General features: G+C 33.2%; 1 protein-coding gene across 4 annotated transcripts in view; it reads left to right on the top strand.

Annotated features, from left to right (window-relative positions):
- The window catches only part of magu (SPARC related modular calcium binding-like protein magu), an 85,536-nt gene that overhangs the window by 25,038 nt on the left and 34,987 nt on the right, over positions 1-25,511 (top strand). For all 4 annotated transcript variants that reach the window (XM_085944301.1, XM_085944286.1, XM_085944295.1 and 1 more), the window contains exon 2: positions 19,439-19,610. In XM_085944301.1, coding sequence (XP_085800427.1) covers positions 19,439-19,610 — 172 coding nt within the window. The remainder of the gene's footprint in view (positions 1-19,438; positions 19,611-25,511) is intronic.

Raw genomic sequence — 25,511 nt, 5'->3', positions numbered from 1 at the left:
AGAATTAAGAATGTAACATTCTTTTATTGAACATATATAATTTGAGCAGGATAAGAACCTGCGCCTCTCGGGAGTATATCCATGTGTACTGACCACTAAACTATAGGTATCTTATCTAATTCCGATAAATTCTAACTATAAGCTTTTACAATACTCTTTGAAGCGTCTTCTAAATTGCGTCGTGAAGGTACCACCTGGGTGTCGTATTTTTTTAAAAAAGATTTTTCTCAGAAATGTTTTTAAATTACGTAGGTATGTTATTTTTTTATTTTTGGTGTTCACTCATGGTGGATAAAGCCTCAAAATTACTCAGTATATCTGGCTTCTACGTCAGGAAACGCGCTATTGCTGGCAAGGCATTGGTGTCTGGTCTCCACGCGAAGTGATTAATTCCAGTCCATCCTCAACCATTAAAATACTTAATGCATTCCACATAAGTACCCGATGAGTCTATTTGCAAACAACTTACTCTCAAGTCCACATTTTTAATATTTGTAGTGAGCGACCAGGCGTGTATTTATTACATACGCAATAAATTAAATTTCAATAGTTTTATTAATTATTACAATTTATTAGATATTGTGATACTAGTGGCAATGTTGCCATATGAGCGTTTTTTTGTCAGATCTGTCATTTTTTAATATGCGTCTAGCTTGCAAAATTCGCATCTAGCATCATAATATGGGGTTAATTCTCGTATAAAGAACAGAATATTACGCCAGATTTATTTGAAAGTTAACACGCTAGAATCTTATACCTATTTTATCTTACTAATTTAACTTACATTTTAGTGTAACATATTTATTATACCTAATATTTGAGTCGTTAAGTCGCAAACTCCACTCAGGAAATATTTGCAAATCGCTCTGGACATTTAAAAAACGCGATTTTTATGAATTACATGACATTTCCTTGTGAATTGGAGTATTTATCATCGTGAATTGTCAGTAATTTTGATGAGAAAAAATATATATATTGACGTAGTGTATAAAGTGAAATTGGTTTTCTGTGATTAAGTAGAAAATTTCTCTAGATCAGATTTTGTGACTCGACGATTGATTTAAGCGACGACCTAATTTAGTAGGTACCTACCTGATTATATTTATTAGTAGCGAAACAATTAATTTTCTTTCAATATAATTTGTTAACAAAAAATATTGACTACTAGGTTACTCGATATTTTTTGTTAATTATAAGAAAATCTAGCGTTTTTTTCTGCCAACTAGCTTATTTTATTACCTACCCTATCTAGCATATTTTTAAGTTATTTCCGATGTCGAAAAATGCTAGATTTAACGCCATAAGCCAGATACGTAAATGATATATCTTTCATGAAAAACGCGAAGTTGGCGACGCAGTTAACTAATATATTGGTAGAAAAAGTATATAAGTATCGATACTTTTTTCACGGCCCTGCTTGTGACAGGTGATTAGTATCGCGTGCTGGAGACTCTCCAGTTTATACACGTTTAAATTTAATTAACACAGAACCGTCGTATAGAACAATTATTATTACCTGAATATGCAAATATTGTAAATTACGGAGGACGACATATTATAATTAAAATCCCTGCACGTTTATAATATGTAGTAGGTACTTTCCGTTTTTCGATCAGTTTTTATAGCTCCACCGATAAGTAAAGACCATTGATTTGGTTATGACAGGCATAAAGTGGACGGAGCCAGTTGGCATTGACACCATCTCTTCTTAGAGTTGAATTTCAAATTCAACATTACAATTTATGGGGTGTTCACCATGGGCCCCACATCCTGATGCGGGCCCCCAGGCTAGGATCTTTGGCGGGCCCCCTTACCTATCGCTAAGAATAAAGGCAGTGGGACGCTCTAAAGTACCGTTTTCCAAATGGTGTACGCGGTAAAATTAATGTGTATATTTAGTACTTTTTTTGTACATTCATTTGAATAATGGAGTTGTGTATTGATACACAATTAAAAATTGTGTCACAACCAAAAAATAATAATAGTATTGAATGAAAATAGCGCTGCAGGCGACTTTTTTTACCAGTGAAGCAAATTTGTGATGTGTGTTTATCTCACTTATCTGGTCGACTTGCCTCGCCGGGCCCTGTTAGCCCCCCCTTGTGGGGGCCATGATGTTCATTATATAACATGGGAATGTAACGAAAATTCTATACAGAAAAGATTATATTATAGGCTTAACTTAAAATTGAAAACTTGCATTGCAAATCGCATACTAAATTTGTATGCATAAAAATTGCATAAGTACTAAATTTGTCAGTCAAGCTTATTTTTTTAATTGAACTAAGACTACAATGTGTAGATAGTGTTTATTAGTTTTTAAAGTTAAACCCTTCTTAATCCAAGCCATATTCATAATAGCCAAAAAATATTCGTTTATCTATAAAATATCTAAAAGTATGCCATTAAATCATACGTAATTATAAATATTTCAAAGATGGAAGAATATTTTTTTTCGATCATGATTTGGTTTTGACAGGGCTTAATGGATTTAAAAAAAACTAACCAACACCATCTGTAATATAATGCATATTCTTAATTCAACGACAACAAATAAGTATTACTGAAAAAGCGTGCACTATTTTGTCGGATCGCCCATAGCTTACCTAAACTATTATGGTTTGATTTAGGCAGGGTTAATTAAATTTTAAAAACTATATAAAAAATTGTATCTGAAAACAAATAAGTATGACTGACAAAGTTTAGTGTGCACTATTTATATCGAATCTTAACAGCTTCTCCACCCTCGCAACTGCAATATATACATAATCATAAAATGTGTACCTATATAAAGAAATACCTAAACCTTGTGACCTATATATTATGACGAAGTATAAAGAAAACCATTCATAAAGTTTAAATGGATTTCGATTCTAAATTCATTCATACAAGTGGAATAATATATCATTATTCATTACCCAAAGCGATTTATTTGAACACAGATGTTATTGCCATATGATTGGAATTAATTAATAATATTATTATTAAGGGGGACATGCTCAGCGTAGGTCAAAATGGAGCTTTTATTCTATTTTCAAAGCATGATCCTGGACATTCCTTAAACGTTGTAGATAATCTATTTATATAATTTTGAAGCCTTATTATCCTTTATATTTATTTTAAACATTTTATGACTGCATAAAGTATTTCTATTACATAAAATAGTATTCTTTTAAACCTCTCGCTCTAATGTTTTAGAATATAGTCATATTTCAGTACATAAATGTGCAGTGGTGTTAAGATTTTTTAGATTTATTAATTTTTAAACGCATTTATAAAACCATCAGTATAATTTATGTCGACATTATTATAGTGAAATATTTACGATAACAATTATATTGATAATCTCTGTGATCCCAAATTTGACAAGAATTTGGCATTTTATTATTCAAAAAATGGGCAAGATTAACACATTTGAAGATAATTCTAAAGATATTGATTATAAGCTTAGACCATTCAAGTGTGATAAACATCCTACGAATAATGATTGCTTTATAATAATTATTGACCTAAGAATAAGGTAGTGTTTTTTTGAAATACGCCATTTCTTTTGGTATTCCCCAGTGGTTAAGCTACAACATACGGCCGTAGCCATAAATTGACAAACTAAAACTGAAGTAGGGAGTAAGAACATGTTAACGCGCGTGTTTGAACATGTACTTAACCGAAAAAAAATCTTTTTTTTTAAACGGTACATGTTTAAACACGCGCGTTATCATTTTCACCCATGCTGAGCACGTCCGCCCTTAATGAAAAGTTAGTTTTGCACCTTTGGTGAACAAACAAGTGACACTTAGGCCCGTTTCAGACGGGACTCCGGTGTCGCGCTCTTATATAATATAGGAGGGCTTTGTATTCGAATGAAGGGGCATTTGTATTATGTTTATGAACACCCCAGAGCTAATGAGTCAACGCATAATTTCGCGTTATAAATTAGAACATAAAACTGACTGCGATAATAAAAACAAGTGCATCGGCGGCTTGAGAATGTAGCGGCTGACGGAAAAGTGTACCAGACACCCGTTGACTCATTAGCTCTGATGCGTTCATAAACATAATACAAAGGCCTCCTATATTAATATGAGCGCGTCACCCGTGTCCCGTCTGAAACGGGCCTAACAATGACAAGAGTTTTCATTTACACAGCGTAGTCGAAATTTGTATACATTTTCGATAATTTTCCACAATAATGTAATTCTTTGTACAATAGAGAGCGCCAGAAAGTAGTTTCGTGAGTTTGTTTATATCATTAAATATACTTTTTTATAATTTGTGCTTCCGTGCCCATCCACCCCTATCGATTACTTCAAATCGCTGCTATCATGGCACCCGGGCGGCAGCCACCCTTGTAGTGGCTCTACTTTCCATGTTGTTTGTCCAGACTAACAACTGGGTAGCAGTGTTCTAAAGACCTTTACCCATTATTTGAGACCCTCTGAGACTAAATTCACTACAAATTGGTAACATGTACACTGGTTTTACACGATACGTATTATAATAGCTGATGGAAAAGGGGTAAAACAATATTGGTTCAGTAAGTATCAGCCAATGTTTAGTGGCACCAAGTATATTCATATTATCAGTAAATAAGGTACCTATATACTTGTATACATTCTATCTTCAATTTGTTCTATACCTTCTTAATATTTTTTTTTATTTATACCTCCTTACCATTTTGAGAAAATGTTTATTACTCCAAGGTTTTTAAATTTTCTGTATTAATTCATTTTTGTTATATTATAATACTTTATCGCAATTCTTTGTAGTGTCGATCAGTGTGTACCTATTTGATATTGAATACAAAAAACCCGATCACCAGCTGTTTGTTTTCCTAACGTGCAAAAATAACCTATCATTGGTGAAGCCAATTAAGAATTCTTGAAATTAATTAGCATTTTTTTGGGTATGTACTCGATTTTCATGAATTATTGAGAATCTTGTCTCTGAAGAAATTATTAATGAGATTCTTTAGAATTCGAGAGAAGTAATAGGCATTGCTAAATATTATAAAGTAAATAATTTGATTAAGTAAGTATGTATATAGAAAAAATAAATATAATTTAAAAAAAAATCTTTTATCTGATTTTTAGGGAAATATTTGTAATTGACCGCTCATAATAGCTTTTAATGGTGAAAAAACAATCATGAATTTTGAAGAAACAAATATTATTTTCTTAATTATTTTCGTATCTCGAAGAATGAAAAAATCAAGTAAGTAATCAAAACCATTTATTTGGTGAAAAAATAGATTTTGTGTTCAACAAATTTATACAAATATAAATTCCTGAGAAGTGATCAGGTCTGCTTTGTTTGATACCTCGATATAATCATATTATTATTTTGTATCACACTATAAATATATAATCTAATATTATTATTAGAAAATCAGAATTACTTTTTTTTCTTTGTATTTCTTCCTCGACATGTTGTTAACGTATTCATCCAATAATTTGTAATGTACCTATTATATTAGTAGGGCAGTGTGCCTCAGAGAGGATTAATTTAATGCCCGCCTGAGATATGGTCAATATTAATAGGCGTGCCGTTTAGCTATTTGCATATTTAATCGGCGGCCAGCAATCGTAGACCACAGACCTATAAATCATCAGACGCACAGTCATTCTCGCCAGATAAGCAAGAAAGCAACAAGCCACATTCCTCGCTACCCATTTAAAATGAACTTGGCCAGCTAATCCGCAAAATATACTCAAGAGTCAAGAGCTTGACCAGACCCGCTCGTATTGGTCCGATCACTTCTTGAGTTAGTTAGAGCCGATATATATTATATGCTATAGCAGTGATAGCCAAACGGTAGCTCGCGGCGGCATTTTCGGTAGCTCGCGTAGGATATTTTATCATATTTATAAAATTGACATGACATTGAGAAACTATCTAGCTGTATCATCGAAAATTTTCAAAAAGATGGAATTCCATCAGAAATGGAATCGATAGAATTTCAATGTGATTTGTCTGTCTGTGTGTGTGACCTCAACTTTATAATCTGTAGGGCCTTTCGTCCCAACAGAAAAGTATCCAATCTACCTACTTTGTGAATCAACATTTTCCACTATAAAGGTGGTTAAAAGTATATATCGTCACCGTTCAGGCAAAAGTCACCAACCCTAAAAATATAGTTTTGAGATATCGCAATTTGAAAGTTTGAAAATGCAGGAAAAATCAGATTTTAATGTTTTTAAGGTTTTATCTACATTAAATTATTTTCTCATGTCTTCTTAATAATTTCTTTAAGGTAATTTTACTTTTTGATGCTAATTAAAACATCTGGAAGATTTTGAAGGAGGCAAGGTAGCTCAATTATGGTTTGGTGACTTTTGCTTGTTAATAATCTGAACAATGTTAGCCAAAAGAAGGATCAGTAAAACTCACCATCCATAGTATAGTGACTTTTGCTTGTATATTTATAACGAAGGATTTATTTTTTTTGTATAGTAAATAATGTCTATTCACCTATAATGACTTTTGCTTGTTAAGATTTTATCGAAAGTCATTTAGTGAAAAACAAATAATTGGGATTTTAGCAAAATTTTACTAACTAATGTACCGTGGTGAGTTTTGCATCTTAAAGAACATAATTTTACGCTTCGGGTGACATACTCAACTCAAAACTGCCATTTTCAGGGTTGGTGACTTTTGCCTGAACGGTGACGATATAGAAACGGACCCACAGATGTACATCTTGATAATTGCATTCGGATGGGAATAACATGGTACTCACTGAGAATTGAAAAGATTGTGGAGGAAAGTGAATACCATTTTTTTCACTAATTATTTTTACTTTTACTCAAACTTATTTCAATATATTTTTCAAATATTATTTTGTTTATCAATGAATTAAAGTACCTACGCATTTTATGTTTTATTGGAAGTTCAATGTCCTAATTTATTGTAAGTAATATAATATTATTATATAAAAGACGACGATAAAAAAAGTGTAAAGAAGGAATAATATGTATAAGTAGCTCACCAAACAATTTCAATTTCTGAAAGTAGCTCACATCCTTATTGAGTTTGGAGACCGCTGTGCTATATGTATCAATTATTATTTGATATCCAATATAATATTATTATATATCACTGTTTATTACTCAGTGTTGCCAACTGATGTTCAAATTAAAATATAAATTTAATCTACTTGAGTATTGCAAATTATAAATTCAAGGCGCTCAGAGCATGACATGAAAACAAAGAATATAATGTACATGACAGTGTTACAATATTTAAATAAAACACTTCGCTATAAAAAAAATCATAATAAATAATTTAATAAAACGACTTCATGACAACTAGAATTACTTACTTACATGATAAACAATAATAAAATATGACACAATCTAGAAGACGATATTGTGTCTTAAGTCATAATTGTATATGTAGGTACATTGTTTTTATGAAAATAAATATTTAAAAAGAATCTCGATTTTCGTAATTCAAATAATGTATGAAATTTGATCATGGTTTTAATTTTGGAAATTACAATTTTATTTTATTATTGAAATATGAGGTAAAACTAGGCAAGTTTGTAATATTATGACTAACTCATACATTCTTCAAAAAATATTTTATTTTGTCTCATGTGTCAAAAAACGCTCAATTTCACATCGTACGTTATTTGCTAAGTAACAAGACTCGATATGAGAAAAAGCGAAGTTGGTAATGCTTTTATGACAATGTTTAACTAAGGGAAACCTGTATCATTAACTCTAGTAGTACACATAGGAAAAACAATATTACAAACATAACTCGCAAATACCTCAGAAACTTACTTTAAAAAAAATCTTGAATAAATAATATGTGTTGGGTGATGAAAGCCCGACACACTGACTGATAAAAACCATAAATTACAAATATTTTTTATTTGTATAAAATTTAGTCTTATTTGCACTACTTTTTCGTAAATAGGCTACCTTTTTAACAACATAAAATTATTAAAATACCAACAAAATTATTGCCATACTACTACATAAATACATAGGTACCGAATCTTTTTATAAAAAATACTTAAAAAAATTTCTTCCTTCAGATTCAGACATAGAATAAATAAATAAAACAACTTTTCACTGTTTACATATTCAATGTATAATAATTGTTACAGAAAATCTTCTATCCTATCTAGTAGATAACCTATCTAGTTGAAATATTTTTATTTGACTAAATAGGATAGATAAATATAAGATTTTCATTTATAATAAAAATTTATTCTATGTTAAAGACCCATTTTAAATCTTATGACGAATAAATTTATTGCGTCATTAAATTTGCGTAATATAAAACCCGCCACTGCACTATGTATGTTTTATTCTAAAAGAAAGGTATGTAAGTATATATGTTTAAGAATATTTTAATCCTGTATCTTGCAAATCATTGTCAGTCGAATAAAAAACAAAAATTAATTTACATTTTTCATGAATGATTAGCCTACGGTAAATACGTCATCTGTATATATGAGTGCTGTTTCTATTTTTATTGTTTAATATTTTTCTTTCGATAGTAGGTACACCGGTATCGAAGTTTTCTCTGTCACGACACGGAAACCAAAAAAACATCAATATTTATCTCTATGGAAGCCCTATGCAAATGAAAGCTTTAGATTAACTATCTAGCAATCTGCACGGAACAACGGGCTCGAGCGAACCGGTGGATGTATTCATTACTGGATCCGTACATACGATATTTTATATTCCTCGCACAGAGCAGCGGGTGGGCCGTCCTTGTCGGACCGGTTCTAATCTGCAAGTGCTGATTCAGACGCCTCGCTATACCACCTTAAGCCTAGTCCAGACCATGAACATCTGTGTATGTTCAATGTTTCCAATTTTCATCGGGAAACAAAGATCCAAGGTCATTTGTATCAGAACATATCATTAAATGTCTGTAAAGGTACCTTAATATCCTGATAGAGAAATGTCATGAAACAATTTAAATACAGGGTTGGAAACAGATTGTATACAATATTCAACGACCTGTTATATCTCGGCCTGGAGTCTGGACTAGGCATTCGAACTCTTCGCTACAATGAATGTTTACTTACTGTTTGTTTCTAATTTCACAATTCAGTGTTTTTCAAACCTTTATTATAAAATTTCGGGGAACCCCTAACTCAATGACACACTATAATCCAGAGGGATAAATTATAAAAGATACGTGTAGGTACATCAGAAAGCAATAATGTACATAAGAAAAGTGGCGCCAAGAAACAGACTCGAATTGCCACATCTTAATATCTGAAGATTGCTTCAAATTGTACATAATTCCATTTTCTTCTAAATTTTATTATTTCTGAAAGACTACCTTAAACATACACATGCAAAGAAAGTCTTTAATATTTTGATATAAGTACACATGTTCAAACACTTAAAGAATCGTAGGGTCGCTGGCGACAATTTGGCCTTGTCATGGAATTTATTCGCAAATTTATTATCTCTTAATTTTGCTTCTAGATACTTTAGCGATACGTTTTGCTCGATATTTATAATCAAATAAATTGGCCATAATACTTACTTTATTGCTTAAAAAAGCTCGTGGTAAATCTTTTTTTTTTATTAAGTATATTAAAAAAAGTTTATGCGAATTGTCGCGAAGCCTCAGGGTTCCGCAGAACCTGGTTGGGGACCACTGCATACTGCACTACACCATATAAAGAGAAAATAAAAAACCTACATATTTCGGATTCCTTTGCTGTGAGTACTGTCATCTTATGTAGGTGCTAGTAGTTTATATTATGAAGTGCATATTATTTCTCTTACCAGTCGGGTAAATGCTTAGTCGGAAAATTTTACATGATATTCTAAAAAACTATTATCCACTAACTGTGATAAAGAAAAATAATAATCATCATGACATTGTAAAACAAGCATTGTGTAGGTGCAGCGCCATCTTTAGATTTATAAAGCCTGAGCATATCTTTTTGCACAAGCAACGAGTGGTCCACTGTTCAGCTCTCAAAATCAGATGCCAGATTGCTTGAAATATTGATTCGCCCTTTCTCGTTTCAAAATGTATTATAAAAAATTCTGAAATCAAATATATTAATAATATACATTCCTGTTATTCATCAGCTGTTAAAGTCAGACTAGTCCTTCACACAAAAACCGCTGGTAATATAGATTTCCAAAAAATATGTAGCATTGATCTATGCATTAAATTTGTAGAAGGTGTGTTAATGCTAGTGTATTATTTTATCATTGGTCGGCAATGGTAGGTGTCAACACATTTTTCACTACGAATTATAACGTTTACTCCGTATTTACCTACGGATTCAGTTTTTTTTCTTTTCTATTCGTCAATGATGCAGTTGCCACCTAAATAAAAAAAAAATATTGATGTTAGGTTAGGTTAGGTTAAGTTAAGTTCTTTTAGATCTAACTACTCTACTTGATGCTAATTCAAATGAAATTTGTGCCGGTTGAAAAAAGGCCTTATTGAAAAAAATATTCGTCTACCAGCAACGGGTACCTATAGCTGATTTGGTTTCGGCCAGGGTCTATGAAACCGCCAAATACTATGGAAAATTATTGTAGCGTATTAGGTTAGACTAGATTTGATTAGGTTAGGTTAGGTTAGGGTAGGTGCCAGTTACGAATCACTTAATTGCAACATTAAAAAATGCTCTTTTATATTTACCAGCTATACTAAGTAAAAAAGACTTGCAGTTGGTCACCACATTTCACCGTGCGATGTTGTCTCGGCAATAAATGGCCGTATATTATTGAGATTCATCTCCATATAAAACACTTAACAATTCGTAATGAAATTCACTCGAATAAAAGGGAAAATAAGTATATAAGTAAATAAGACATAAAATCGTACCCACGGAAAAGAAAAATAAGTACCGTATAATAAGTCAAATACAACTGTGAAGTTCGTTAGTTTTGACAGAAAATATGACGTAGTTAGAGCGATGCCGAACGAAAGATCGATACACTAGACTGCATATTAGAACAGTCGGAAATAATAACGGCAGCAATAATTAAATTTACCCTGTGCAATTCGTGCGCATTAGAAGAAATCGCAATCTGCGCAATTTCAAGGTTAAGTAAGTTGTTCCACTATTAGGTGCTCGTAACGTAAGTATTAAGTATGCATCAAAGACATGGATTCGAATTTGCATTATGCACTCTTAATGGATTGTAGGTAAATTCACTTTTCATACAATGAATTAATACAAATGCAATATTTAAGCGCTGACGTCATCAGAATAGGTCAGGTCAACAAAGTTGTAAACATGTGGTCGTAAATTTCCAATATGCGTACCTATAGTTAGTTATTCTATCACACCCTTCTGAATTAATCTGAAATAAAATAAATAATCCTAAATTTGTATTATCTGTCACAGACAGGGGCGGGTCTAGCGGTAAGCGGACTAAGCGGCCGCGTGGGGCCCCGAGATCTTGGAATGTCTTTAAAGAATTGTCTTACAGACGGATTTTGATAATTTCTAATATTGTTTTGATAATTTCTGTGATTGGGTGCAGTTCATCGTTTACTTTATTATGGTCTCGCTACTTAAGTCTTAGTTTCCGAACAATAAAAAAATGCACCGACTTTTCCTGACGTTGTGTGAATGTTGGTTCAGCAATAACCGAGAAGAAGTGACTCGCTAGTCGATTTCAATGTAAATTCATTTTATGTCATATGTGATAAGACCAAGGCAGAACTATCGCAAAGAACACGAACATATCAAATAGTTACCCTATTAAAACCACATCAGACATCTCTCGAGCCGCCAAAGAAATGTCTTGCACATTCCCAAATGTAGAAATATTATTGATTTTTTTAACCATCCCCTTATCTAATGCGTCAGGTGAAAGATCGTTTTCTGTTTTAAAGCGTGAAAAAAAACATTTGAGAAGTACTCTGGGAGAAGAAAGATTAAATAGTATGGCCATTTTGTATATAGAGCAAGAAATTTGAAACCGAATTGACACTGCCTAAATAATTGACGAATTTGCAAGAATAAAAAATAAATTGTTTAAAAAAATGTTTCTTTTATTTTATTTCTATTACATAGCTTTGTTATAAATTAATGAGAGTTTCTATGTATAAAACTTTTTTTTTCTAACTTGAATTTGGGGACCCTAAAATTTTTAGGCTCAGGGCCTCCACTTGACTTGATCCGCCCCTGGCCACAGATGTTTATGAGCAGGGTCGTTTATGAGGTGCGCAATGACCAACAATAGCTAATAATATGCCTTAATGATAATTAAATGGATAAGTATTTTTTGTGGATATTTTAAATCATTTAAAATTAAATGAAGATTTGGACAGCCTTCGTTTAAATAAATTTCCCCCATAAAAGCCAATCATCTAAATCATCCTGATAAAATCAATAAATATACCCTCTATGGTCTACGTATACCTACCTATATATTATATTTCACCAGTCCACTTCCATTTATATTTTTAGGTAAAGCCGCAGAATAAATTAATATTTTGATGTTGGCAAACAAAGCAGTCGCACTGACTCACCGTCCTAAAACATGACTCATTTTTAAGTTAACGTTTAATTTATTAAAATTAATATCTATTAAGGACGATTTTATTTTCACGATAATTTATGACAGACAATGTTTGTAATTTAAATGTAATTTAAAAAAAAATCTAGTAGCTAAGTAGATGCCTATATCTATTTGCAGTGGCGAAGGGTGGAGGTGAGCGGTTAATATCCGAAATAAATAGTGCACACCAAACTTTGTAAGTTAAAAGTATTTGTTTTCATTGAATTAAGACTACAATGTACAGATAGTGTTTATTAGTAATTTCAAACTCAGATTCAATCCAAGTCATAATAGAAAAAAAAATCGTTTATCTATAAAATATCTAAAATATGCCATTAAACCATACATAATTTTAGATATTTCATAGATAGAAGGACGGAAGAAAGAAGAGGATGGCGCCAAGAATCTCCTTGATTGGTATGAGTGCAGCTCCACTGAACTGTTTCGGGTAGCAGACACCAAAGCTTAGATCGCCTTGATGGTGGCCGACTTCCGCTGGGGATGGCACAATAAGAAGAAGATAGATAGAAGAATATTTTTTATCAATTATAGTTTGGCTAAGGGATGGCTTAATGAAGTTTAAAAAACTAACCATCGCCATCTGTAATGTGATGTATTCTTAATTCAATGAAAACAAAATAAAACAAGTGTGCACTATTTTTGTTGGATCGCCCATAGTATATCTACACTATTATAAGTATATATATATATAAGTTAAAGTGTATAGAAATAAACCAACGGCGTTCCAATAAGCGATCCTTTTTCTTGAGTGTGTAATTTAACAAGATAATTAAGAGCTAGTCAAAGAATCTAGTTTATCACAAGTTTTCTTTTTGTTTTGTTACGCCAAAGAAGTATAACTTGTAACGCGCGTACATAAGTACACACACCGATTTTTTTAACCTAAAATTGTATGAAAATTCGTTAGGTATTTACCTACTTATTTTGTTATTTATTTTAGGCTTTCGCACGAAACCTATTTTCAAATAGAGGTAGTTTTAGGCGTGTGGAAGTTTAAGGTACTGACACCCCTGTTAAAAAAAAACTGCATAATATGCAATAAATCGCCTTTAGGTATTATAATACAACAATAGTTATGCTCCCAGTGGGTCTATTCTATACAAAAGGCGGATATCGACGCTAGTTTAACATATTTATATATTGAGGTTTCATAATAATTGTTACAATAAATTAGCCACCTATAGTGTCAAAATTGTCTATCTCGCTCTAAAAGTTAACACAGCTAAGAGGGAGGCTGTTAAAACATAGCACTTTTTGACAGTTTTGTTTAAAGTGTCTAGAGTGTTTAGACGGTTAACTTATTGTAACAATTAACCGCCTCAATACATGAATATGATAAACTACCGCCGATGGTCGCCGATAGCCGCATTGTGTATGGAATAGACCCACAGGAGTTGTTATGTTTTTATTATTAACTCGAATGTCGATACTTTCTAACAAAACGTCCGCATAGTCTGTTTCATGGGAAACCACTATCGCCAGCTCTCAATGGTTGTAATATTCGTATTCGTGTCTTCGTTTGCCGCCCTTTTGGAATGTACCACTTCTAAGCAACGCATGACATGCCTGCCCCCACGGGACGTCACTGAATTCGAAGCATGAAATATATTACAATTTACTGACTATTTACATTTTAAAGATCTAAAATGTAATGATCTAAAGGTAAAATATTAAAATAATTGATTTTGAAGATAAAATTATAAAAAAAACATAGTATAAAAATGTGCTGTTGAAGGAATCCTAGTATTGTATAGTAATTTATGTTATTAACATTTTATATTTTAATATTGTTCTTTCGAATATAATATGAGAGATTTTTTAATAATATAAAGATATGCTATCTACTAAATATCTTTTTAGTTTACACTTTATACCATATTTAACTTCGAATATATTTAGATTCGCCCACATAAAACCCACGATGGCCGCACGGCTTAAGCGTCGGCTTATAACATCGTGGGTCCCATGCTCGTATCCTGGGTTTGGCAAAAATAAATATTGTTTATCAATTTGTGTTCTAGTCAGAGTATGGACCTAATAGGTTGAGCAAGTGGCTGACATCCATTTCTCGTGAAAATAAAATTATGTTAATACAAACCTCCACTCTGTGGAGATATGATCTTATTAGGATCGGATATGGTTAAAAAAAAGAAAACTTTAAACTCGATTAAATCAACGCTGAAACCTAATCACGCTGAGAGTGAAGAGGCTACGTTGGACCTGGCTCGGCCACGTGGTGCGGATGCCAGAAGAAAACCTCAACCTGGCTTGCGTGTTCTTTAATCCGACCGGATTCCGGCGTCCTGGAAGGTCGCTAAATACTATCTATAGAGTGTATACGGTGGAGCTACGGGATGCTGGTTTGACCTGGAACTAAGCAAGAAGACTGGCAAGCGACAGGGATTCTTGGAGGCGCCGCGTGTTGTCCATATGCCCCAATTAAGGTGTGGATATGGCCGGAGAAGAAGAAGTAAATTGACGATGTGTTAGTAGACCTGACCCAATGTTGTAATTAATTAGTAAATGGAAAGTGCCGTAAGGTTACTTATATGAGTTATGTTTTATGTCATAGTGATTGGTTTTTTGGTAGTTTAGACTTCAATGTTTTGTTTGAAATACCAAATATACCACCTAAGCTTCAAATCAATAAACTGTTCTAAGAGATTAAAGTTGTATACCATTCCATTTTAATCGTTTTTTGCGAACCACCTTTCGCCTTTCGGCATCTTCAGTCATTCAGCGCACTCTCCAATGGTAACCGCACACTGATCATTTCAGCAGTGGTCCTCTTACTACTATTAAAGATCGTAACATCTGAATGGATTTAAACATAATAATATAGCTAATAAACTCAGGCATTTTTCATTTTATTCCTATGTACATTACGAACCCAGGAAAATAAAATAATCCAAAATGTACAAGACCATCCTCTGTGTGTCTTAATTTTATCTCGAAAGGTCAATTTTTGTAGTCAATATACCAGGTAAAAGGGTGAATGTCGATAAAGTAGAGTAACTGTGTGAGGTATTACAACATTTATTTGCAGATCCGTTACACTATAAGATTTGCAGAGGATTTGTAAATCTAATCTAAAACTCGGCAATGTAGTGATCGTGATAAACAGTCATAAACTAGGGGCGGCAGGTTATATGAAAGTATGGTGAAGCTGGCTAGTATGGTGAAAAAGTATGGTGAGGCGGGCTGGTAATCAAGTTGCGACGAAATTTCCACGTTAACATTATATTATATGGATACGTTATAATGACCAAAGTAGATCCTCCGTGATGCCCTGTTTTTGTTTTATCACGTCGCTATTTCTCGTAAGTTGTCGGCTATTGTTGGTCTGCTTCATTCACTTGTATGAGAAAGCCGATCCCTTGCCCCTCTTTTTATTTAATATCTCTATGGTCATAAAGGTGACAGACAAGCGAGATGAGTAATCTTGTCGTGTTGGCTTGTCTTAAAATCGTGGTGACATGATCAGCTTAATAAATCCTTATCATACGCCGATACAGCCACATCCTTCAGTCTTCTGATGGTCTGTTCCTTTATCGTTCTAGTAAATCAATACGGATATAATTTAGCATTTGATTGCTCCTCATCAGGTACCCATGCTTATCCACGTATGACGTTTGCAGAGATGTTTCATTTTATCAACAAAAAAAAGGATCTTGCATCATTCATTATGACCTTGTTACTCTAGGCCCAAGTTCCGTTTAAACGGCAAATCGGTTAATATTGTTGATTAAAATCTGTACCTACATAATTTGTACAGGATATAGGTACATTTCAAAATAAATCGCATGCATTATAATGAGATATTTTTTTGGAGCGAATAAACAAGATGCGATTTTTACCTCTCGTCTCCAGTCCTCTCTGGTTATTTTTATAGCGTTTATTTTAATGAATCGTGTAATATCTTATAAGTAATTTATAATGATTAATGATATCTGTGAGAAGCTACTGACATAATATAATTTAATTTGACATCATTATCTCGTATGCAATACATAAATTATATTATATGAGTTAACAACCGACCTTTGTTTGGCATACTTAGTTTCTCCGAATCTGTACCAATTGAATTTACTACTTATTTAATATTATGTATTAAATATCGGTTTTTCCATGAAAAAATAAAATTGAAAAAATGCGTCTTACAGCCAAAAATAGTAATACCGTAAACCTTTCATGTTTAACAAGATAATTATATAATCTGCATTTACATGATGCATGTAATTATACGAACATTGTAACTGGGTGCATTGTAGAATTATTCATAAATGGATGAATGCATTTTTTTTTATTATGGATAAGTGGTTCAAAAAGTCAAGTTTCCTCAGTGTCATTCCAAAGTGATTTATATAATTTTGATAATGCTCAGACTATAATGTAACATCTGTCCCAAAAAACCCTGAAAAAATTGGTCACAACGAGTGCAGATTGTAGCATCAATGCATTCGATTGTGCTTTTGAAATATAATGTAGTCCATGATTGTGGTATAAATGCATTCAATTAAATAAATTAAAACAGTAAAACAGTGTAATTACATATTATTATAATGCTGAGTATTAGATAAAAAGACTTTTTGTCGTATGGATAAAAGTAATTAATTATTACTTGGTAACTTATCCGTCTGAACAAGTAACAATTACCTAATTTCTTTTAAATTATGCATCATTACATAATATTATTTTATTTAACACATGGATGAAAACGTAATCTAGTAGATATTATCAGGTACCTATATAACAGTGGCGAGAGGTGGATGTAGGCTGTTTAGATCTGACATAAACAATATTTGTTAACATTGAACTAAGACTGCAATTAAACCCTGCTTGATCCAAGCCATAGTATATAATGGTCAAAAAATATTTGTTAGTAGTGACCAGTGACGTTCCGTGGGCTGGGCAGGCCATGCGTTGCTTAATAACGGCAAATTAATAAGAGATGATTACGAGTAATGCAACTTTTGAGGCGGTTTTCCACAAAGCGAACTTTGCAGTCGCAGGTATTGACATCTTGATTTAAAAAATAACGGGTCCTCCAAACCTGTCAGCGCCTCAGAGCTTCACTTGCCTGAGTCACCGCTGTTTAAGAGTAGGTTTCATATAAATGCGCTAATCGTCAGTGGATGTTAAAAAATATAAATGTCATTTTTCAAGATTTGTGCTGAATTTGTATATTTAAGATACTTAATAACATTGGCAAGTATGCACCTAACAATTTTGGACAAAACGTGAAAGGGAATAGCATTCTAAGTCTGCCTACGGGCTGCACTTTGTATGAGTATGTCACTGGTAGTGACTAGTCAGAAAAATAATTATTACATTCAATTGATTGTTTTAATTAAATGGCAACATCGCAAGGCAAGTCAAGTAATAATTAATCAGCGAGTAACTTCATGATCAAAGGAGAGTTAATGGTCAATTAATCGCCCTCGTCTAATGAGTACTTACAATTGAAATAGCGCGCGCCTATTTCAGTTTATACATACGTCTGCGGCCTCTTGATTTTCCGATAATTATTTTCCATAGAAACAAAATGACAGAACCGATAGAAGTGTATTATTTGTTTGGTGTGGTTTATTATTACTGGTAACATATTCGACAGTACCGAGTGTGGTTATTATGACTATCTAACTCAGTTATTCCCAACCATTTCATGTGACAGCATACTTCTCAAATTATAAAATTTTCGTGGCACACTGAAAAGTATTTGGTTCCATGAATAAACAGAATATGAATTAACAGAACGGTGACAAAACAGAACAGTAATAAACAGAATATGACAATTATTCAGAAGAGGGGAAAATGTATTTCTATATTATGTTGTATAGATTTGTAATAACATAATATGTTGTCAATACGGCGTAAAAATCAATTTATATAGTTTGTACATTGCTAATCGCTGGAAAGCCTCCATTTACATAATCAATCAAATTTATAATACGTTCAAAATTCTTGGGTGACTACAACGAAATGACTTTAATACTTCTGTGAAGATTGTAATGTAGGTAAAAAACGAAAAATTAGCTATTTGAATATGTATTGTATGTGTAATCTTTCTAGTACCTAGCGTCATAATAATATTTATCTATTTCAATAGTTGTGCAGGAATATCTAAACCATAAAGATAACTAGAGATTTTTATGCCAATGGTCAACATGCAGTGATTTTAGGTAATCGATCAATAAATTTATGTTTTATTTTCCCCCTGTTCTGAATTTTCATAGTTGAATTGTCACAATTATGTTTATCGCTGTTCTGTTTCTTCATGTTCTGTTACTAATCGTTTGATGTCATTTATGGATGAACTCTTATGACTACAGTCAGTATTATCAATCGATAGTGTCAACCAAATCTTTAATTGAAGGGGAACGCAAGGCAATGATATGCCACATAATTATGAATTTTTTGATGTTGGATAAAATCAATTCCCAGGGCATACACTGACGTTTTATTTAAGACATTTTAAAAAAATACACAGATGTCGCAATAATTATGATCAATGTGTAGTTCTTACAAATTCAAATTTTGCTATAAAAATGGTTATAACAATAAGATGATATGCCATGCCAGTCAAAATTGATATCGGTCAGTCATCCACGCTTTCTGCTCCAAACAGAATAATTAGATGTGAGATATATCGAACATTTTAATGAGGATAGTAATTTTTCCTGTAACAATAGTGAATGAACAAGAACGTTAAATTGCTCATATCTCCAAACCATGTTTCTGTGGCATATCATTGTTTTGCAATAACCTCTTCAATTATAAAATTGTTTTAATAATAATGTTCTGAATACTACGTACACACTGAATATTTAATACATGTTTCATGACCCGGTATTCATTAATAATATAAATATATTAACATGTCTGTTGTATTTTATTTTCAGCCCGATTGCCAAACGAGGATGATGACATGCATGGCCAACGAAGGCACCAAGAGACCAGTGTGCGGGGACGATAATCAGACATATCCTTCCAAGTGCCATATTCTTCAGATGCAGTGCGATGGCCAGACAATCGCACTCAAGCACAAGGGTGTATGTTCTGGCAAAATGAATGGTACGCAAATATGTTTGCATTATTATATTATAACTTTTTAATTTTTACATTATACATCAGTGCATCTGTAGTGCTTCACTCTTAGTCCGGTCGCACATACAAATTCACCTCGACTGCAACGTCTTTAATTTGTCGTTGTGACTTTGTTGCCATTCACAAAACACATGTAACTTGATGTACTGCCACACAGTGCATCGTTGTGATTTTTTTTGGCATATACATCTGCTTATCGCATATAAGCCTAGTCGCGCATGAAAAATCATTGGACATATAAGCCGCTGGTAATGTTGCAAATCTCTTCAACGGACACATGCGGGACGTTACCGGTGACAGCACGCAGCTAGCTGAAAAAAATCAATAAGTAACATCTGCACATGCGCGAATGTAACATTTTTCTATTTTATCTCTGGGCTATGTTGAGTGAAATTTGTTACATGAGACAAGCAGTGATTTCTCTACCATAAAATGTCACATCGACGCTATATGCTTCAGTAAATTAAGTTACGTATTATTGTGTTTTGTGAGTGACAACAAAACCGCATCGACAAATTCGACGTGTTGCGAATTATATAATACGTATTCCGAGACGAGTTATACATATATGCTACCGGGTGAACAAATTTCACTCGACATGGGTCGCATGGAGGTAGAACGGAAAACTATTGTATCGGCGCATGTGCAGATGTTGTTTTTCCATTCGTTTCGGCTAGCCGCGTGACAACACTGTCCCGGGATAGTTCCGCCGAAATGCGACCGAGCTAAGGGTGCGTTTACATTTCAGCGAAGTCTAGTAGCACCACACGAAGTCAAAAGTTACAATATAATGAATTTATTATGTGAGTTTTCTTTCAATTTATTATTTTCGCTCCATTTGCTGCAGTGTTGCGTCCCGAGGTATAAACCGGCGAATTAGGTACGTATTTGAAATTTGAACACCAGAAACGACAAAAATTCAACGTAAAAAGGTGCGTAAATTATTAATTCCAAAAAAGAAACAAATAAACATGCAGCAGTTAAAATTAAAGTTATTTTTCTAAACCTTCAAGAGATATTTTTTTCCAAAAAAAAATTGCCAAGTCTAATCCAAGAAATATCTTTGTGAGTGAAAAAAATATACACATATCCTTGTAATCATGAATGTTAAACATCTGTCCCAACGAAAAAGTCCGCCCACAGTCCACTATTTAAAACGTCTACACTACCAAAGATTGCTATCAAATTAAATATACATAGTTTAGACTGTTTTAATCGTAAAAAATAGGCGAATGTTTTGTGTTTTAATCAAAACAATATTCCACGAGACCACACGTTGATACTACCAGTATTTATTTATTTTTAAATCTCCAAATATGGTCACATTTGCTTGTCATTATTTTTCAAATGTTTTTCATTCGCGGTTGAATACAAAAACATGTTGTATTAAAAAATATCTTATATAAATGTCCGTAAATAGTTTGTCTATAAAATTCATTTGTTCACTCATATAATTTATATTGGTTTGGACTTGGCATACGTTATCTATTCTCTACGCCCTTCTATGATCACACCTGGTAAAGTTGCATAGTTATCAATATTGGGGCCCAAAGCAAAAGTCACCCAACCCGCCACGTGTTTCTAAAATAATATGCTAGTATTTGCAGTTGAAAAACACCCCATAATACAATTAAGTATTCTTCTATTTGATTTTTAGAGAAAATAATTTTTAATTAGGCAAGTTTTAAATTACCTCTTCCTAGGGATGTTATTTTGAAAGGAAAGTTTTCAATACCGGATATTGATATCGTTGAAGGAAGAAAAATATCGATGATATTAATTATCGGTATTAAATAATGGTCCTCGTCTATGAGAGATTAATTAAAAAAAAAAAAACTGAAAGACGTACCGATATTGATATATCTTATCTGTATGGACTCTTCCTCTCTTTCATAATACTTGAAAAATGAGTATTTACGATCTATACATGTTATTTTTCTACATATGATCATATTGTGAGAACGAAATAATATTATTATGAAAACAGGCTGACGTATATGTTATACCGTAGTTTAAACACATTTTTGTATTATTGTGTGAATAATTGTGTAGCAAAGTAATGTGAAATTCATCATGGTCGTAATTTTCATTCAAAAATTCATCCGCTGTGAAAATCATCATGTTGAATGATGACATCCGCTTTTATCGTGGTTATGTCAATAGGCAAAACAGCCGATAGTGGGGGACTGAAAATCCCAGAAGAATTCATAAGACAAAGATACAACTCACCGATGTCACGGTAATATGGTCGTATGGATAAAACGCCATGGAAGCTGTCAATGGTGAATGCAACAGACACGTGACTAAAAACTTTTGGGTGCAAGAACTAGTAATAGGCAATATGACTGCGGTTTCAACCGGATAGCGTCACATCAGACAGTTCTGAAAGAGGCCATCAAAATCACCCAATTTATCAGCACCAAATTATTTTCTATATAGGTATAACTTGAAGAGGAAAGTTTATGTAAATAATAGCGCCTGTACACGTGCATGGATTTACTGCCGACAGTAAGTATTATCGCGGTCATCATAACAAGAAAATTTACGTGTAAACATGTATTATCCTGCAGTTGCAAGATTGCATGAATGGATCAAAAAAGTTCGGAAACTTCAGAGCTACTTACTGTCAGCAGTAAATCCATGCACGTGTAAACGAGGTATAAGCCACAGATATTGACGCTGTTTAGACATTTTCTAATAATCATTGGCTTATTATGGCATTATAAGAACCGAAATGTTAAAGTCTTAAGTCTAAAAATTACATAAAAAGGCCCAAAAGTATAAGGGTTAATTGAATTTATTAAAAAAAAACTATACGTTTACCAACCCAAATGTTTACACACCATAATATAATTATGATTTAAAAACAAATATCGAATTGTGATTTAGGGTCCCCTATGCGGCTTGACTCCATAGCTTGTATACCTACTCTTTTTTCTTCGGGACGTTCAATGTGACCCACAGACATATCATCTGTTTTGTGAGTGAGGGTCCATTCTTCAAGCTTTCCCTCCAATTCTCATAAAGCGCTTTGCAATTCTGCCAGGGTAGGTATTTCATTCCCCCGGATCCAGCGCACTTTTCATCCCCTCAGCGTTTTGCAAAGTATTGACCTTATAAGTTATTTATTATAATAGGCAGATGTTCTGTGTCGGGTACACAATATCAATCTTACAAAACCGATATTATGGATAAATACTCAGCGACGTTCCTAGGCAAACTGCCACCATTATGCAGAATCAGAATGCCGTCCCCTATCCATTATAGTCTCAAATTTTATGCAACATTGTTAGTTGTATACCTGCTTATCTTATCATCTTAGACTTTACTAAACAACACAAATAAAGGCCCCTCAAAACTAATCGCTCCGCACCACACTCGGTCTTAATCGGTGTTAATATGTATAAATAAATTCATTTTATTTTATGTTAGTTCTCCGTGCCTTTCTCTCCCATGGCACTTTTATTAACTTAAGTCAAATCAGTAAACTTAGTCGAAGCTCACTTGAGGGCGTGAGTATCTTCCCCTGAGACATTGTCAGGCGTAAAAATACTGCTGACGATTCACATCCAAACGTAGGACCTGGTGACCAGTGACGTCCCGTGGGAGTAGGCTGGCCATGCGTTGCAAGGGGGCGGCACATAAAACGTATTCAAATATTACAACATTTAAGAGTAATGGCAGTTTTCCATGAATTGAGTGAGTCTAAGTGCAGTGATATCCAAACTTTATGTTACTACGACCTTCCTTTAAAAAATATATTCTTGCCGACTTCCTCCACCCTTTATTTCATAAAATAATACAGACCTATTCATGGTAAAAAAAAAATACTTTTTACAAAAAATAAAAAAGTATTGTTAACAGAATAATAACAAGGTTTATTATATACTTAGGTATATATTTATTAATTTTTAAATAAATTGGTTTTTAATACGACGGGTTTGTTTGTTTATTAGCCCAAAGTTTATCAAATCGAAGTGTCATTGAGGATTTGAGGATAGTACCAACTACTCAGCAATGTTCCATGTAAGGTATGCGCGTGTGCGCGCGCACATCTACCAAAATGTGTCCGCACACATATTTTCATCCCCCGCACAGTCCTAACAAAAGTTTCTTTTGCCAGATTTTAGTAATAACTACAGGTATGTTCAGTATTTTACGTTACAAACAATTCAAGTGAACAATACGATTGCTTGCACAGTTACATAATATATAGTACAATTATTATACTTATTAATTATAGAAAACTTATTCCCTAAAAATTTCAAAAAGGAGTGGATGTGATATTTCAAATGCGATCATTAAGAAAAAATCCTGCGATAAATTTAAATTGTAATGGCTCTCTGAAATCGTCGAAACAGAAATGCATTCAAATCAAGGAATTAAAAATCCTGACACCGTAACCATAGCATAGGCAAAAATTTCACAGGGTTGCCACCAAACCCGTACCTACCACTGTTTAAGAGTAGATTTTGTGCAGATCTTCAAATTCTCAGTAGATGGTATGTCAATTTAAGATTTTTTGTGTACGTATTTGTCTCATCTTTAATAGCCGTCCCTACATAAATAAGAAAATAGGTAATAAGGTAGGTACCTACCTAACGAATTTTCAGAGAATATGAAAAAATAAAATAAAATCATTCTCGGTCTCTTCAAGGCTGCCACTTTGCTTAGGGATGTCACTGCCAACGCCATATTATAATAGTTGAAATCATAGATTGAATTGTGTTAAAAACAATTCTTAGATCGGCAAGCATGCACAGCGAGTCGGCGATATGCGCTGGCCATGGGTCTCCCTACAGGGAGGGCCACTGGTTTCGTGCCAAGATGCAGAGCTGACGGCCACTATGCTGCCGTGCAGTGCAAACCGGAGGCTGGGTGTTGGTGCGTGTCTCCACAAGGAAGACCGGTACCCAACACCACCGTTCGAAACGGTCGGCCTAGGTGCTATTCTGAATTAGGTAACACATTTCCAATAAGTAGTTATTTGAGACAATATTATGTACGGCTGTAGTACAATGTTGGGAAATGGAATTATCTTAATTGGTGAGTGGATAGAAGTGAAAATGTATCACATGATCCTTTTGTATTATCCGCTTATTAAAAGCTCAAAATAAACAAACTAACAACTCATTATAATATGAAATCGTTCTATCTTATAAATCTCATAAATCCAAAACAACTTTTTATTCAGGAGACAGTAAAACTATGTCTAATTTTCGTTAAAAATAATAGATGGAAATTTATAAGGTCCATAGAAAACTACAATGGTTTATTGAGGCATAACAATGAGGTTTTGTGGATTAAATAAATATTCACATATTCTAATGCAGAGATAGATAGATATTCGATAATAATATTGTAATCAATAAAGACGTAATTTTTAAACAAAATAGGATGTATGGGGTTTAAAAGATAGATCGACGATGCCCATTACAAGTTCAAGCGTCAATATCAAAAAATGTTTAGGCAAAACTAATATGACCAGTATAATTAAACACAATTTAGTAGGTATGGGGAAAAGGTTACAGGAAAAGGAAACAGGTTTTATTATAGTTTTGGATTGTGTTCATTTTAGTTCCATTTTCAGCCGGTGGACAACTTCTTTTAGTTCACCCATAATTTTCCCGTGAGATCAATGCTAGGGGTCTATCTAGGACGATTCGGCGCCGGGACAACTGGGCGCCATGCAATCGAATGAAGTTCGAAAATAAATAGACATTCGTGAATTATATTATGTACCTACTTTAAAATATATATATCTAACATTATTATTTATGTAAGTATATTAAAATTATTATTTAATATTTGGAGAGAATTTAAATATGTACACGTAAATAATGATTTAATTGTGCATATGTTTAAGTT

Source organism: Rhyacophila brunnea, unplaced genomic scaffold, assembly GCF_057557595.1.
Source record: "Rhyacophila brunnea isolate RB1 unplaced genomic scaffold, BYU_Rbru_1.0 scaffold_1, whole genome shotgun sequence".
Classification (NCBI taxonomy): domain Eukaryota; kingdom Metazoa; phylum Arthropoda; class Insecta; order Trichoptera; family Rhyacophilidae; genus Rhyacophila; species Rhyacophila brunnea.
Note: the sequence above shows the minus strand (reverse complement) of the source record. Positions and strands in the feature narration are given on the sequence as shown.